Source organism: Lampetra planeri, chromosome 50 (genome assembly GCF_965212315.1).
Source record: "Lampetra planeri chromosome 50, kcLamPlan1.2.h2, whole genome shotgun sequence".
NCBI lineage: Eukaryota > Metazoa > Chordata > Hyperoartia > Petromyzontiformes > Petromyzontidae > Lampetra > Lampetra planeri.
The window spans coordinates 3,694,152-3,710,408 of record NC_136156.1 but is presented as its reverse complement, the minus strand read 5'-3'; the positions used below and the strand labels follow the sequence as shown (position 1 = coordinate 3,710,408).

Sequence of the window (16,257 nt, the reverse complement as noted above, 5' to 3'; positions counted from 1 at the left end):
TTTAATGTGGCGCTGCACTCTGATGTTGTAGCAGTGTTGTTATAACAATTATTGTTGTTATAACAATTCTATATTTATTTGAAGTTGCGCATTTTGATGTGACGTCACATTTCTAAACCCCCCCCCCCCCCTCGTCACACATCGTCACAAATGTCTGACCCCCCCCCACCCCTAGGTGCGTCACGTCATTTATGGACGGCCCCTATCCGCTTCACCAGAATGGCAATGCGGGTGGATGCTGAGAAAGGTTGCAGCAACACAGAAGCAACACCGTTGGGTTTCAGGGCTTCGGAGTTTATTATCCCCTGCAGCCGGACATTTAGAGAATCGACACACTCGTTACATGTTCTTGGTTCTTTCGGTAAAGTCACGTAGAAGGGAAGTATTAAATAATACAAATAGAACATAATAAAATAATTCTCACGACGTTTCGGCTACAACGCAAGTAGCCGTCTGCAGGTGAAGAATGAAACACTGCCAAGCTTGGAGCGTATATATAAGCTGGGATGGAGGTGGAAGAATTTTTTTATTGTTTTATATTTATTGTTTTATTACTTCCCTTCTACGTGACTTTACCGAAAGAACCAAGAAGATGAATCCCTGCAGTCACGAAAGCTTTAAATCGAAACTCGTTACATGGTTTGCCTCCCATTACCCCCCCCCCCCCCCATGGCAAAGCTATGACCACGTATTAGTGTAAATAGGTTCAGCAAAGCGTCAACTTACCCTGGGGTTCCCGACAAATCTCGAACAGTAAATCTTGTAATCCGCGACAGAATTAAAGGATAAACAATGTCCACGATTTCGGATGCTCATGGTCGCCAGTAGTCCATGCTAACACATGGCCACCAGTGGACTTTGAGCCACAAATCGTCATGAGATCGAGCTATGATCGAACATTAGACAAACAACACAATTTACAATTCATTCCGCTGCGGATTTATATCACGTTACAGCGCATGGGTGCGCAAGTCGCCTTAGCAGCGCGATTGCGAACGGATGGCTACGTACGGTGCGAAAGAAGCTCAATATGCATACAGACATTTCGAGACTGGGCATTTGACCACAACGGAGCTCCCGAGTGTTCACAGCCTCCACCTGCGTCTCACGGGATCGCGCTGCGTCCGTGGAAGACGAATTCTATCAAACTGGCACTTATCAATCAAGATTGGCACTTACAGTTCAGGACGACTCATCCCCTCCTCGCTGAAGTCCGGTTCGGCTGGAGGGTGCCGACTGGCTGGAGGTTTCCGGCTGGCTGGCTGGAGGTTGCCGGCTGACTGGGTGAAGGGTGTCGGCTGACTGGCTGGAGGTTTCCGGCTGACTGGCTGGAGGTTTCCGGCTGGCTGGCTGGAGGTTGCCGGCTGACTGGGTGAAGGGTGTCGGCTGACTGGCTGGAGGTTTCCGGCTGGCTGGCTGGAGGTTTCCGGCTGGCTGGCTGGAGGTTGCCGGCTGACTGGGTGAAGGGTGTCGGCTGACTGGCTGGAGGTTTCCAGCTGGCTGGCTGGCTGGCTGACTGGCTGAAGGGTGCTGACTGGCTGGCTGGAAGGTGCTGGCTGACTGGCTGGAGGTGGCAAGCGCTCTGGTGGTTTGCCTCCTCTGCCTCACCTGGCATGGCAAGATTTTCTATCCTGGCTCCCGACCACACCAAAGGCCTCTCCCACCTCCCCCATTTAGCCAAATCAGTTGCAGCTACAGCCGCCTTTTACATGCAAATGTAATCACTAATCAGGTGTGCATTTTCTGGTGGTTCCCTTCCCCCAGGAGGTGGATTGCAGACGCGAGGGTTTTAAAAACGGTGTACACTTCGTGAGAATTTAATTATTGTGCTAGTAAGAATTAGCCGTTTCACCACGCACAGCGGAAGCCGGAGCGAGTCACCAAATGCCGGCTCCGAACGGCTGAGTTCCTTCCTGTGCGAGTTTTAGGTAAAGACATGTCTCAATTATGAAACAGAAACAATGAGATTGAGACCCCAAAAAAAACACAGACACGAAGGGTGTCACAATTCACACGATTTGGACTTTTTAATTATAAGATGCTAGATACCTCGAAATTAAAATTACAATCAAAGCAATTGACGAAGTTAAATCATTTAGTTACGTGTGTATATATAGAGACGCGCTGTTAGTTATAAAAAAAAACTTGATGAATTGCCGTCGAAAGAGGACAACTAAAATCAAACATTGATGACTTAAATTACGGTTTCAATCCGTAAAAATATTGCACATCATGGGCCATGTTCAATTCACCGCTCGATGGAATCTTCTGTTACACGATTATAATCTCTGTGTGTACAGATAAAATACCACGGTTAACGTCTCGCTCAAATCTTCACCTGGATCATGTTCTGAGATTGAGCGTTGTCCCCTCACTTGCCGCAGTTTCAATCGAAACCTCGTTGTCTTGCTGCTAACTCTGTACACCACGTGACAATTTCATTTGCCTGGCCCGTGCGAGTTTGCTGGAGGACCGCACCGACACAAATGTGGCCATATCATTATGGGCCGTCCATAAATTACGTCACGCACCTGGGGGGGGGCGGGGTTCAGACATTTGTGACGATGTGTGACGAGGGGGGAGGAGGTTTGAGAAATGTGACGTCACATCAGAAATCGCAATTTTAAATTAATATAGACAACACGTTCTACTTAATTAAATAGACTTTTTAATAATTGTTTTCTCCTACAACATCAGAGTGCAGCGCCACATTAAATACGCACTACAATGACAATAGTTTACAACGATTTGAAACATCTTCTTGGTTTTTTCGGTAAAGTCACGTAGAATGGAAATAATAAAATAATAAAAATAAAACATAATAAAATAATTCTCACGACGTTTCGGCCACAACGCAAGCAGCCGTCCTCAGGTGAAGAACTCTGTCTTCTCGACATACCTGTTCTTCACCTGAGGACAGAGTCTGTCTTCTCGACAGACCTGTTCTTCACCTGAGGACGGCTGCTTGCGTTGTGGCCGAAACGTCGTGAGAATTTTCGATTTAAAGCTTTCGTGACTGCAGGGATTCATCTTCTTCAAGAAGATGAGTCGTGAGAATTATTTTTATTATGTTTCATTTTTATTATTTTATTATTTCCATTCTACGTGACTTTACCGAAAGAACCAAGAAGATGAATCCCTGCAGTCACGAAAGCTTTAAATCGAGATTTGAAACATGTTTAATGTATGCCCTTCCAAGGACGGGTGTCTATTGCAGTAAATGTGAAATATTCACTCGAAAAATTGTTCAGCTCATGATTATTAATTAGGGGGGGGGGGGGTGTTGCCTATGTGGAGTGACGTCACCCGCTAATGGTTATTGTGGAGGGGTGCGGCATGTGGAGTGACGTCACCCCCTCATGGTTATTGCGGAGGGGTGCGGCATGTGGAGTGACGTCACCTCCTCATGTTTATTGGGGAGGGGTGCGGCATGTGGAGTGACGTCACCCCCTCATGGTTATTGTGTGGGGGTGCGGCATGTGGAGTGACGTCACCCCCTCGTGGTTATTGTGGAGGGGTGCGGCATGTGGAGTGACGTCACCTCCTCATGGTTATTGTGGAGGGGTGCGGCATGTGGAGTGACGTCACCCCTCATGGTTATTGTGGAGGGGTGCGGCATGTGGAATGACGTCACACCCTCATGGTTATTGGGGAGGGGTGCGGCATGTGGAGTGACGTCACCCCCTCGTGGTTATTGTGGAGGGGTGCGGCATGTGGAGTGACGTCACCCCCTCGTGGTTATTGTGGAGGGGTGCGGCATATGGAGTGCGCGACCTTCTTGTGCTTTAAGTGTAAATTTCCACGCGGGCGTGAATATTAATGAAGGGGTGTGGGCCTCATGTGGAGTGACGTCACGCAGGGGGGGGCTCATGTGGAGTGACGTCACGCGGGGGGGTGCCTCATGTGGAGTGACGTCACGCGGGGGGGGTGCTCATGTGGAGTGATGTCACGCAGGGGGGGTGGGCCTCAAGTGGAGTGACGTCACGCGCGGGACACACACACATTCTTGGCTTATTATAATTATAAAATAATTTACGGTGACGCCGTTCACTGCGTGGGAAGGAGAGGGGGATGGGCTGGGGTGTTCAAGTTCAAGTTCATTTATTAGGTATAGCCCTGTGAGCCATTCAGCTCTTGAATCGGGTGCTACCGCAACAAACAAAAAACAAAAACATGAACAAAAAACATCTTAAAGTGAATATGTGACTAAGTGCAAACAGAAAATCCAAGAAAAGGCAGCAAAATATTGCAGAAAAAACACCGCACACCAACGCTGTGTGCAAAAATCCCAGTGGGATGCAAGTCAAACAACAACAACAACAACAACCACAAGACAGCTTAGATTAAGGCCATCAGTCTAACTCTGTACTACAACAAACAAACATGGCTAAACCAATACACTTTTCGAAATCACCAAAATAAAGCCATGAAAGCAATGAAAAAGCAATCATAGGAACTGTGACAGAATTTTCACAATAAATGGCATAAACAACATGTACTACCAAAACCCTGGGTGTGGGGCAAAGCTCCACGCTCCGGAAAATCTGTTAAAGCTGAGGTGGCCAGGGTAGCGGAGAACGAATCTCACAGTCGTTGATCGTGTAATGCGGTGGCTAGGAGATGTTAACTACCTCGCCTGGTGTGCAGGAGGTCGTGGGTTCGATCCAGACCCTGACGCCTGCTGCTGTATATTTGGAGTTTCCGTGTTTCTCTCTCTCAGCGTGGTCGCATGGATTTTTCTCCGGGTCCTCCGGTTTTTTCCCTCCACATTTAGAATCAACATCACGCGTTTAGAGTATTTGGCTGCTATATATTTCCACGTGATAAGCCACTTCTTTGATCTATCATTTGTGGCCAGGTAGCTTCTGAAAAAGAGCTACACAGCTTTGTGGGGCTTAGCTGGTAAAATAACTAAAAATCCGTATGCGTTAATCTAAAACTATTTCCCCATAAATAATGTGACGATAAAGTTTGGCGAGATACGATGTAGTACCATGCACACGCAGTGAGATGGCAGGCCAAATAACTGAGGGTACGCCGCCGCGTTACTGTATCACTACGCGTACCGGATCGCACCGCTCAGCCGCGCAGCTCAAGAAAGTAGTTCTTGACCGCTGTGAAACCGCGTTATGTTAACCGTACAGAGACATTTCAAGAGATTTCTTGCTCAAAAGAGCGATCTTGACAGCGCTCGTTCACCGCTTACAGCGCCGAGACAATCCTATGGCAGCGGTGGGCATAGCCCTAGGAGAATACACCGCTGACTTCGCCACAAAATTGTACCAACTTTATCGACCCCCGGGAGGATGATGGCCATTCCATTTTCTGGCCACACCCAACATCACTTATCAATCGGACACGGAGTTTGTTTGAAATATATAATGGACAAGCAGAAAATCTATTTTTTCAAAATTAACACACATTTTTGTCCATTTTATAATGATAATAACGTGTTTAGTTTAGTTTTTCTGGAGATGGAAAGTAGCCGGACAATGAACCGGCGCTAACAATTGCCCAAGCTCTGCAGTCCCCTACAACTTCGGATGTTTCCAGGCAGTTAATCAGTTTTAAATGTGGGAGAAAAGCAAAGCACGGGGAGAAAACCCACACGAGTGAGGGGGCAACACATTATCCCCTCGCAACGCATATGCGATCCACAAACCCTCGCCTCCAATTGCTCGATAGCCGGCGTGCGTAGCCACCATCTTCCGATGGCTCTTAACTGGATCCGCCTTATGCGCAAGAAAATTCTGGACCGGTTTTGGCCTTCGTAATAATAATTATTACTTTATCGAGAGCGTTTATGCAAAACTGCATCGCTGAACGCTGTATAAGACAGCAATAACAATCCCCCAAAAAAAAAATTGCCCCTCGCAAGACACGTAGCACACCAGGTCTCATCGTGCTAAACGGAGCTCCGTTTAGCCCCAAAATCACTGAATCAATAACAACAAACCGTGCAAATCTCGCTGTGCATTCTTGGCGGAAGGACGCCGCGCGCCCGTACGTGCGTGCCCGCGCTTCCGCGGGTTTTTTGTTGTTGTTGTCGTCGCCATCGACGGCTCAGCCGAGCTCCTGGTCGGCGTAGAAGTCGAGGCTTTCGAGGGAGAGATCTCGCGCCCAGGCAAACAGGAGCTCCGCCTCCTCCTCCCACGCCTCCTCGGCCCACCGGCCGCCCTCCGCCGCGGTCGCACGCGGGCGACGCTCGTCCGCCGTTGCGTCCGCGCGGCCAGTAGGCTCGTCGCTGGAAAATAAAATGACCCGATTTAAAGCTTTCGTGACTGCAGTGATTCATCTTCTTGGTTCTTTCGGTAAAGTCACGTATAATGGAAACAATAGAAATAATAAAATTAAACATAATAGTCCTGCATAATGCACGGGCATAAGTAGTACTAATCACATACCTGCATTTCCCATAAATATGCCCATAAATATGCTAAATTCCTCTTGAGATGCAAATTCTTTTGTCAAGGCGCCATTCCCCCCCCTTCCAACCCAGCTTAAATATACGCTCCAAGCATGATGCTGTTTCATTCAGACGCTGTCTCCCCGACAGACCTGGTCTTCACCTGATGACCGCTGCTTGCATTGTGGCCGAAACGTCGTGAGAATTATTTTATCATGTTTTATTTTATTATTTGTATTGTTTCCATTCTACGTGACTTTACCGAAAGAACCAAGAAGATAAAATGACCCACTAAAAAAAGGCCGGCGTGAACAGGCGCAGATGCAAAGACTTCATTTCGAACGCTTAAAGCACCCTGCATCACATCTCAAGGTTTAACTTTTTGTTTCTCTCGCCCATGGAAGCCCCCCTTGACTGGAAGCTGTACCTATTGTGGCACCAGGCATCGGTACGTTGGTAGGCGGGCGATGCCGCGGATTGTGTTTCTTTCAATTCCGTACTGCCGTGTCCTCCGCACGTTCAGTGTCTCGACGTGTGGTTACATTCAGGTGAGAGAGCTAAGACTTAAACATTGTAATCGACTGCCTTTTCTGTGGCCGGTTACTCAGGGCTCCTGAATATGAAAGAAAAAAAAACGCGGCTTCCACCACATCCTGCCGCCCGAAGGCAGGAAACCCCCCCAACAAGCCTAGCCTGTCACCTCCCGTCCAGCGGCACGCATGGAGAGACAGAGAGAGGTGCTTGGGACGTTGCCAAATATTTCGATGTCGTCTGGTTAGTCAAGTAATCGAACCCATCACCGGTAATCGATCACTTGCATAATATAATAGCCGAGCTCTAGATTCCTATGCCTCTTTTCCTTCCAACAACCTTGCTCAATTCAGGAAACAAATTAGCGCCTTAACGATTCCAGCGTTAATCGTGACGTTGGTTGCTGGCCGCGTGGCATTTTGGGCCCCTTTTGCTCGGCAATCGTGATTTAAAGTAAAAAAAAGCCAGACCCTATTTGCATATTCGACTGCGCAGCACTGGCAACGAGCATGCCCGATATATCGGCGGCGCGATCGGAACCGACGGCGAAGGGGCGCGGCGGACGGAACCGCGAGATGACTCCGGCGCGACGAACGCACGAGCAGCCCCCCACCCCAACCCCCCTCCAACCGCTTCTCAACAATCGAGGGTGGAGAGAAAGAGAGAATCGAGGGTGGAAGAGCGGGGGGGGGGGACGTTTTGTTCTGCCAAACTGTGCCGAACACCGACCTCACTCTGGGGAGGACGGAGGCTTCACGGTCCGGATCGCCCATCCCGGCGTCACCTTCGTCGTCGCCCTGTGAGTTGGGGCAAAGCACGCAACACGGGGGGGGGGGGGGGCGGGTTTATTCACGGCAGCGGCAACTTGATGATATAGTTAAATACATTAAATATAATACGTTGAAATATATCGTCATCGTCCTCCCTTGTGCGAGTCCCCACCCGTGCGGAGGGAGGAGGCGCGAGGCCGTAGTCACGACGCAAACGGTCCAGGCGGAGCAGAGCCTGCCTGGACCGCCAGCGTCGCCTTGACGATGAGGAGGAGGCATCCAGCGTCGGGTGTCGAGCGACCTCCGGAGAACCCCAGGACAACCTGGGGAGCACGCAAGCAGCAACAAGGAAGAAAAATCGTGCGCACGCATGGATTTTGTGACGCTTCCCGGCGCGTTTTTTTTAATTATTATTAGTGATCACAACTTCTACGTTCCACGCTGCGAGGTATCGGCATTATAGGATCGCAGAGCTTGGGCGAATCGTTTGAATTACCTCCGGCTGCCTTTTGGCTCGTCTGGTTTCCTGCGCCTCTGAATAATTTTCTCTCTTTCTCCAGAGAGAGAGAGTCAACAACATCTGTGCGAGTAACAAACCATAAACTATTAGCAATTGTTAAATTGCAATGTGTTAATTCTTACTATCCGGTTGCGCACATTTCGCTCGGTCCATCCTCACGACCACACGTCACATCATCCATCCACACGCGGCACCGCACCGTGCCTCACCGGCCGCCCGGCCGGGCGTCCCCGTGGGAGTGACGATCCCCGACGACGGGGGCGAGCGGCGGCGAGGGAGCGGCGGCCGCGACCCGCCGCCCCCTGTCGCCGCGGGGCAGCTCGGCCAGGCTCAGCGTCCGCCACCTGTTGCCCCGTCCTCCCAGGCGAGCTTCCGTCTCATCCAGGTAGCTCGCGTACTGCGGGGGGAGGGGGGGCGGAACGAGGCGGGGGCCACGCATCGAGGTGGAGCGAGCGAGCGAGCGGTGCGGCGGTCCAGACGTCGCCGCTTCCATCGGCTCTTCCGGCGCGGCGAGTTTAAACGACGGGACGACGCTTCATGCATCAACCCCCCCCCCCCCCGTCCTCCCCCCGACAGGTCACGTGTGGTGGGGTAAAGTGTGGGCATGCCCTTCAAGATGTCTGGCCAGAGTAGACGAGCGGCAGTCCTCTCGAGGAGTACTCTCGAGCTCCCCCTCAGTGGGGGCCCTCTTCTGCCTAAAGACTCTTTTTCGGTGAGGTCCTAAATTGGGGTGGTGTAGTCAGAATCGTGCCCGGCCGCCTTTGCCTCCCCCAGCACTGACGCTTACACACCGCAAGAGGCACTCGTTCGTTTCAGATGTCTGCTGGCCGCGAGCGCGAATCGAACTCGGGTTCGCCGGGTACGCGGCGCGCTAACCCCCTTCGCCACTGCTCCCCACAAAGACAAAGATCCCCCATATAGCCATACACAGATTGTTAGGGCAAGTGCTGTTCGTGAGCAGCACCTATGAAGGCCAGCACGGCACACGAGGGGTGGGTGGCCAGCACTACGCCCGGCCGCCTTTGTCTTCCCAGCGCGGACGTTCCACACTACAACAGGCGGCGATGTTTCCTACACCACGGCACCAGGAAGACAAAGGTGGCCGCTCCCCACACCTGCATGTAGTCCTTGCCAGTGGTGACGTCCACCTCGCCCGTCACTCTTGCCCTGTCGTGAAGTTGAGCATCGAGCGTGATCTGCTTGCAGAAGCTGCGGGTGCCCATCATGTGATGCGCGTCCTTCGCTGCCTAGACAAAGACAAAGATAGATCCCCCCCCCATATAGCCTTTAGCAGGCTGTTGGGGCAAGTGCTGAGCAAACACTTGATTACGGGCGGCACGGTGACACGAGCAGGCGATGTTTTGCACACCGCACCAGGCATGTGTAGTGACGACTTGACACACTTCTCTTTAGAGGGCACTTTATTGAAGACACATTCACCTGACATTAGGCGGAGACCCCCACTGCAACAGCCCCGAGTCGCCCGCGCATCTCCCCCTTATATCTCAGCACGAGGCCACGCCCCCCTTCTCGATCATTCTCGCTGACTCTGGACGCTCGCTCAAACCGGCAGACTCCACCGTCCTTTTCCGTCAGCTGACCACGCTCCCTTCTCGAACATGATGCGGGGGCCAATCCCACAGTGTGGGCACCACCCCCCTCCCCTTCCCCGACGCCTTCAACCTAAACCGGAAGTGTAACACCCCCCAAAGTACGGGGCCCGGGGCAGGAGCCCCGATTCGCCATACCCTTAAGGGACGGCTCTGCCCACGGTCACCTGGCTGGCCGGCTGGATCAGGCGGCGGCCGCTCATGTAAGTGCTGCTCGTCGCGCCGGGCCGGCTGAAGATCTTGAAGACGACTCGGGGTGGAAATTGGTCGCCCGCCAGCCTGCAATAGGGTTGACAACACCGCCATCACTGCCGTCGACACGCAAAGCATGGTGGGAGTCGCGCCACCTTGCTGTGCAATGCGCTGGTCACGTGGCAAGCAGGCAAGGCATGCTGGGAGTCGTGTCATCCTACTGTGCAATGCACTGGTCACGTGATAAGCACGCAAGGCATGCTGGGAGTCGCGCCACCCTGCTGTGCAATGACTGGTCACCTGACAAGCAAGCAAGGCATGCTGGGAGTCGTGTCACTCTGCTTGCAATGCGCTGGTCACGGGACAAGCACGCAAGGCATGCTGGGAGTCGTGTCACCCTGCTGTGCAATGCGTTGGTCACGTGACTCGCTCGCAAGGCATGCTGGGAGTCGTGCCACCCTGCTGTGCAATGCGCTGGTCATGTGACTCGCACGCAAGGCATGCTGGGAGTCGTGCCACCCTGCTGTGCAATGCGCTGTTCACCTGACAAGCACTCAAGGCATGCTGGGAGTCGTGCCACTCTGCTTTGCAATGCGCCGGTCACGTGACAAGCACGCAAGGCATGCTGGGAGTCGTGTCACTCTGCTTTGCAATGCGCCGTTCACGTGACAAGCACGCAAGACATGCTGGGAGTCGTGTCACCCTGCTGTGTAATGCGCTGGTCACGTGACAAGCACGCAAGGCATGTTGGGAGTCGTGCCACCCTGCTGTGCAATGCGCTGGTCACGTGACATTCAACTTGGTGTTGTTCGTAGTTGTGGCGTTTGGGCCGCGGTGCTCGGCAAACTGCGATGTTTAAAAAAGAAGAAACCCGAAGACCGTCTCACCGAAGACGCACGCGGCACTGCATGCTGGGATCTCTCAGGAGCTCCGCCTCTTTGGGGCTCACTCTCCTCAGGAGGTCGTAGGTCAGGCACTTCTCCTGGGGTGGGGTGGACGATGACATCGGATGAGAGAGCAGACGATGGGGCGGTGTTCGTACAAAGCCTGCTCGATTTCCACAAAGCCTCGAGATAGCGACGCTGTATATATACACACACATCATCCACCAAGGGGTAGGGACGCGTCTGTCGCTCGTTGCAGAGGCTCGCGGTTCGAATCCAATAGCCGCCCTGGTAAATAAAATACAAAAACATATTTTGGCTTCATATAGCGTCGTCATCCATGTAAATTGCATCTCACACAATCGCTGAGTAGGGATCGCACACGGGCTGGAAGGCTGACAGGCGATGAGCCGGCGCAAAAAATATTGCTCTGCAGTTCTCTATGTATTAAGATGTTTCAGATATGTTACATATATATAGGAGGAAACCAGAGCCAAATACGCTAATCGCGTGATGTTGATTCTAAATGTGGATGGGAAATCCAGGGGACCCGGAGAAAAATGCATGCGACCACGGGGAAGAGAGAGCGACACGCAGACTCCACATACACAGGCGTCAGGGTGGGGATCGAACCCACGACTTCCGGCATACCAGGCGAGGGAGTTAACATCTCGCCACTGCGGCGCCCCCACATTTATCCCCCCCGTCTAACCGCGGACTCATGAGCGTTATCCTTTCTGCGTGACCCCCACGACGCTTCCGTTTCCCGACCATGGCACGATACAAGCGAGTGACAACCGAACCGTTGGTCCGTTCGTCGCTGGACAGCGCTGAGCAGCGTGGTGAAGTATGGTCAACCTCCCACCCTCTGCCCCGCCCCCCGTCGTATCGCATTGGGCTCTTCTCACCGCGAGGTGGAGGGCGTCTCGGAGCCGGAGGAAGAGTAGCCGCCCGTTGTGAGACCTCCACCAGCGCTGGATGCAGGCCGCCGCCGCCTCTCGTGTAGCCCTGCAGACGGAAGACAAAGATCACCCCAACACGGAATGGCCCTCCAGGGACCGTCGGGGGGGCGAAGCGAGCGGCCACGGCGCGCCACCAAGAGGGCGTGTGGCCAAGAGACCCGGCCGACCAGCGTGGTGAAGTATGGTCATTGCAACTTGGGACGCGCCGCGATTCGCTCACTTTTGTAGAGCGGGACAACGAATCAGGACGTCCTCGGAGACAAGCAGGAGGGCGGCCACATGGTGAGCCGACGCCAACAATTTCCCAAGCTCTGCCGTCCTCGCTATGTGAAGGTGTTATCGGCCTATTAATGAGCGCTAATGACATGTGGGAGGAAACCGCAGCGCCCGGGGAAAACACACGCGTGTGAGGGGGAAACACTCTATCTCATACAGACGGAACGCTCAGCGCCATATGGACAGATCAGGTGGAAGTCCACGTGTTTTGCTCTGCCGCCTTCTCGTGGCGAGTCAGGGTACAACGCTGGATTAGAGGCCACGTGCAGCAGAGCCAACTGCGACGCCCCCAACTTCTAGCTTCCGATGTCGGCCATCGGAAGCCAGAACCAGAAGAGTTCGTCCCGAGTAAAGGATCACTGAGCTAAGAATCTCTTTTTGAAGGGGCCGGGAGACACCATCAAACTTTCTCCAAATTACAGATTACAACAGACACGCTTCATGAAAAATAGCAATCACCCAGCAGTGGATTGGCAAAGGCGATGCACGTTTATATCGTCATTGTCGTCATCATCATCATCGTCGTCGTCACCTCTTCACAGCAGGTCCGGAGTGAAAGATGGCAGCCCCACTCACTCTCTTAAGTGATACAAAAAAAATCACGACGAACACTATCAACGGGGCGATCGAACATCAATGATCATCATCGACGATCGTCATCGATCTCCAGAGCAAGAACGGTACAGCAGCCCCCCCCCCCGGGGGGCCCCTACGGTCCCACCTGTGCAGATTGGACGTCGCGACAAATTGTTGGGCCGGTGCGTGGGCCCGACCGGGTTGCGTGGCGGCCTCATCGCCGGCAGCCGCTGGGGCCCGCGTCTCGCGTTCACCCTGGGCCACGCGGCTCTCCGTGGCCGACCTCCTCCTCCTGCTGCTGCTGATGCCGCTGTTGTTGTTGTTGCTGCTGCTGCTCGTCCGGCCGCCGGGGCTGTGAGCGATCCCGCTGCTCCCGCGACTTTCCAGCCCCCCGCGGGGCACCGTCACAGTGATGTGTCTCCGCATGTCCGTCCCCCACAGGACCATCACGGGGTCACCGGCAAGCCTTAGGGGCACAGCGATTGTCATCATCATCGCCATCATCATCTTTATCATCCCGCACCTCCGATTAGCACGGTCGGCTACGTACGGTGCGAAAGAAGTTCAACGTACGTACAATAATTATTATTGTATATTGTATCTTATCTTATTCGTGTATGGATGTCTGTTTAGCTATTCGTATATGAGCATAAATTTGCTGTTTTTATTGAAAATGCAATATTTGATATCTCAAAAACCTGATGTGATAGACAAAAACTGATGCCAGATTTGGAATCAGCACCCCAAAATTACATTAAGACCGTTGGAATACCTTATGCCAGAAAAAGTGTGTTGACCAGTGTAATCGTACACCGTCATCATCATCATCATCCCACAGGCCAGAGAAGATGCGGCCCCTTAACAAGTGGCACGAGAGGAGCAGCACAAATTGTGACCGTGGCCACCACCCAAGGCAGACGATCGCCCCCACCAACCGAACTCATTGCCACTGAGAGATCCATTCCCCGGTGTGCATCGCGAGCACCCGAAGACGTTGAACGGATCGCTAACCTCGACTTTAAAACTCTAACTGCTTCGCCCAGCCGTACGAAGAATAAACAAGTAAACCCGTAAAAACAAAGTTTTTCACTATAAATCCTTTATATGCGTGGCGGCTAGAGTCTTCTCGTCTTCTGGCTTGAGATGGCTGCCACCTATGGGTCAGATGATTGTCTGCCAGTATTAAACAATTGGTAATTAAATATTTAATTTGTTTTCCCTAAACAGTGTAAAATTTTGAAAAAAAAATTCACGAACATTAATTGTCTGGCACAACGAGTCTGTGTGCAAAATGTCAGCTCGATTGGATCACGGGGAGTGGGTTAAAAAACGACCGAAAGATTTGCACGGTCGTAAGCAAGCAAGCACGCAAGCAAGCAAGCAAGCGAACTTAATATAAAGGGTTTAATAAAAAAAAATAAGCAAATCTGCCACGGTGGCGCTTCAACCTTCGCCTCCAACCGACCCCGTGGATCGCTTCGATTTAAGTCGCCTGTATGTTCGTTGCGCATTTCAGGAACGCATCGTCCGCGTTACCGTGTAAGTTTCCGTGCGGTGTTCACAGATGCGCTTCGTGATTCATCAGGCCACGCATGAGGGCTGCTCAGCGGAGCTTCTGGTTGAATGCGAGCGAGACGACTCCAAGGTCACGTGCTCCGAGTCGACATGAACGTATTGAAGGCATCTGTCGGAGAGGACGTTATTGTGAAGCACATCACAGCATGAATGACCCAGGGTAGCTACTGAAGGCAACGCCAGGATCAGGTTTAGTGGAGCGCTTTTTGAAAGGAAGAAATAAAAAAATATCCGAGTCTGTATTCCGAGTTAAAAAAAACATTTAAACTGCTACCCGTCCAATAAATAAATTAACCATTGATTTGAAACACGAGCATATTTCAAAAGAGAGACTTTGATGATGGCAAACAAAACCAGATCAATGGATGTAAACATTGAAATAAAAACGGATGAGAGCCCGTTTGAGAATCAAAGTCTCTTTGATTTCAAGGTATGATCTCGATCACCAACAAAGCAAAACCCCCGTCACCAGATGAGTACAGAACACAAGACTAAACATTGAGCGTCGTTGTGAAGAATGCGAACAGCACGAAAACACCCTCCTCCTCCTTCCGTTACATGTCCCCTCCACATCATACAATATTATGAAGTCCTGCCAGCCAGCCAACAACACTTTTCTTTTGCAAATAATATATACAGTATGATGTCTAAATCCCCATCTGCCTCGTGGACTTCTGAGATTGAACCCTATCAGCAGCATTGGTGTAATGCAAGCAAACCGTGAACCGGTTTCGACATTAATTCAACTCATCAGCAGTCAGACTCGCTTGAAGCAATTCTGGAAAAATGTTTCCATGGCAAGGACTCTCTCGAAATAAGCCAAATGTGTGCTTATTTCTACACACACTGGACACAGCATCAACAACAAAGCAAGGGCGCGTGCAATGCCAGTGTTCAAACAGAAACGTGGCTAAATATGGATCTTGGCTCGACGAAAAACTACAAACAACACAACAAAAACATATTCTTAGGTTTTTTTCGGTAAAGTCACGTAGGTAAAAATTTTAAATTAATAAAAGTAAAATAAAAATCACGACGTTTCGGAGGCAACACAAACATCCGTCTTCAGGTGGAACCGTCACAGCCACGATAGTTGTAGCTCTTACTTGATACAACTATTTTTTACTTTTATACATTTTAATTTTTTTACCTACGTGACTTTACCGAAAAAACCTAAGAATATGAATCCTTGCAGTCACGAAAGCTTCAAATCTAGAACAACAAAAACAACTGATGACGTTGCTGTTGTCAGCGTGGATGTGACAGCCTAGAAGAGCCGTACCAACGATGGATTCTCCGAACGTGATGACACAAACCTCGGATGGAGTCCAGCCAGAGTTGATGTTTGTGTTTCTCTCTCTCTCGGTGGTTAAATATTCATGGTTAATAGAGCCGTAACATTGTCAAGCAGTGGAGGCAACTGGGAAGGAGGAAGTGGTGGAGGTGGGTTGGTGGCTGTGGATCGGAGTGAGAACGGACGTGGTAACCACGGAGACGAAAATCAACAATCCCGTCTCCATGGAGACACGAATCATCCCCGCCCTGAGTCTGGGCTCTACTGCGCCCCCTGGCGAACACACAAAGACAAAGATCCCCCGTATGGTGTGAACAGGCTGTTGGGGCAAGTGCTGTTAGCTAGTAGCACCTATGATGGATGGCCTGCACGGCACACGAGGAGGTGGGTGGTCAGAACCACGCCCGGCCGCCTTTGTCTCCCTAGTGGCGATGTTTACACCCCCTACACCAGGTACTCATTTGAGACTGAGTCGATCTCATATACACACTGAAACTAAACTTTTAAACTATTTTTTTTTAATTTTACCAGATAAGGCCCACTGATGTGTGTAGCTCTTTTTCAGAAGCGACCTGGCCACAAATGATAGGTCAACGAAAGTGGCTAGAGTGGTGGGCTAGTGTGGTTAGTGATAGCGGTAGAGTGGTGGGCTAGTGTGGTT

At 51.4% G+C, this 16,257-nt stretch overlaps 1 protein-coding gene across 2 annotated transcripts; it reads right to left on the bottom strand.

The window, feature by feature from the left end:
- Nucleotides 1-5,364: 5,364 nt before the first annotated feature.
- Nucleotides 5,365-15,782, bottom strand: C50HXorf58 (chromosome 50 CXorf58 homolog). 2 transcript variants are annotated; one of them, XM_078616276.1, is made up of 11 exons: nt 15,585-15,782; nt 14,264-14,411; nt 12,873-13,193; nt 11,822-11,921; nt 10,917-11,011; nt 10,005-10,116; nt 9,343-9,474; nt 8,437-8,624; nt 7,880-8,030; nt 7,667-7,734; nt 5,365-6,244 (listed from the first exon to the last, which is right to left on the bottom strand). In XM_078616276.1, exons 3-11 carry the CDS (start codon nt 13,172-13,174, stop codon nt 6,064-6,066), a joined length of 1,329 nt encoding a protein of 442 aa, XP_078472402.1. In that variant the 5' UTR covers nt 13,175-13,193; nt 14,264-14,411; nt 15,585-15,782; the 3' UTR covers nt 5,365-6,063. The 2 variants fall into 2 exon arrangements, with proteins under 2 accessions (XP_078472402.1, XP_078472401.1); XM_078616275.1 differs by having other exon boundaries at nt 15,619-15,782.
- Nucleotides 15,783-16,257: the final 475 nt, after the last annotated feature.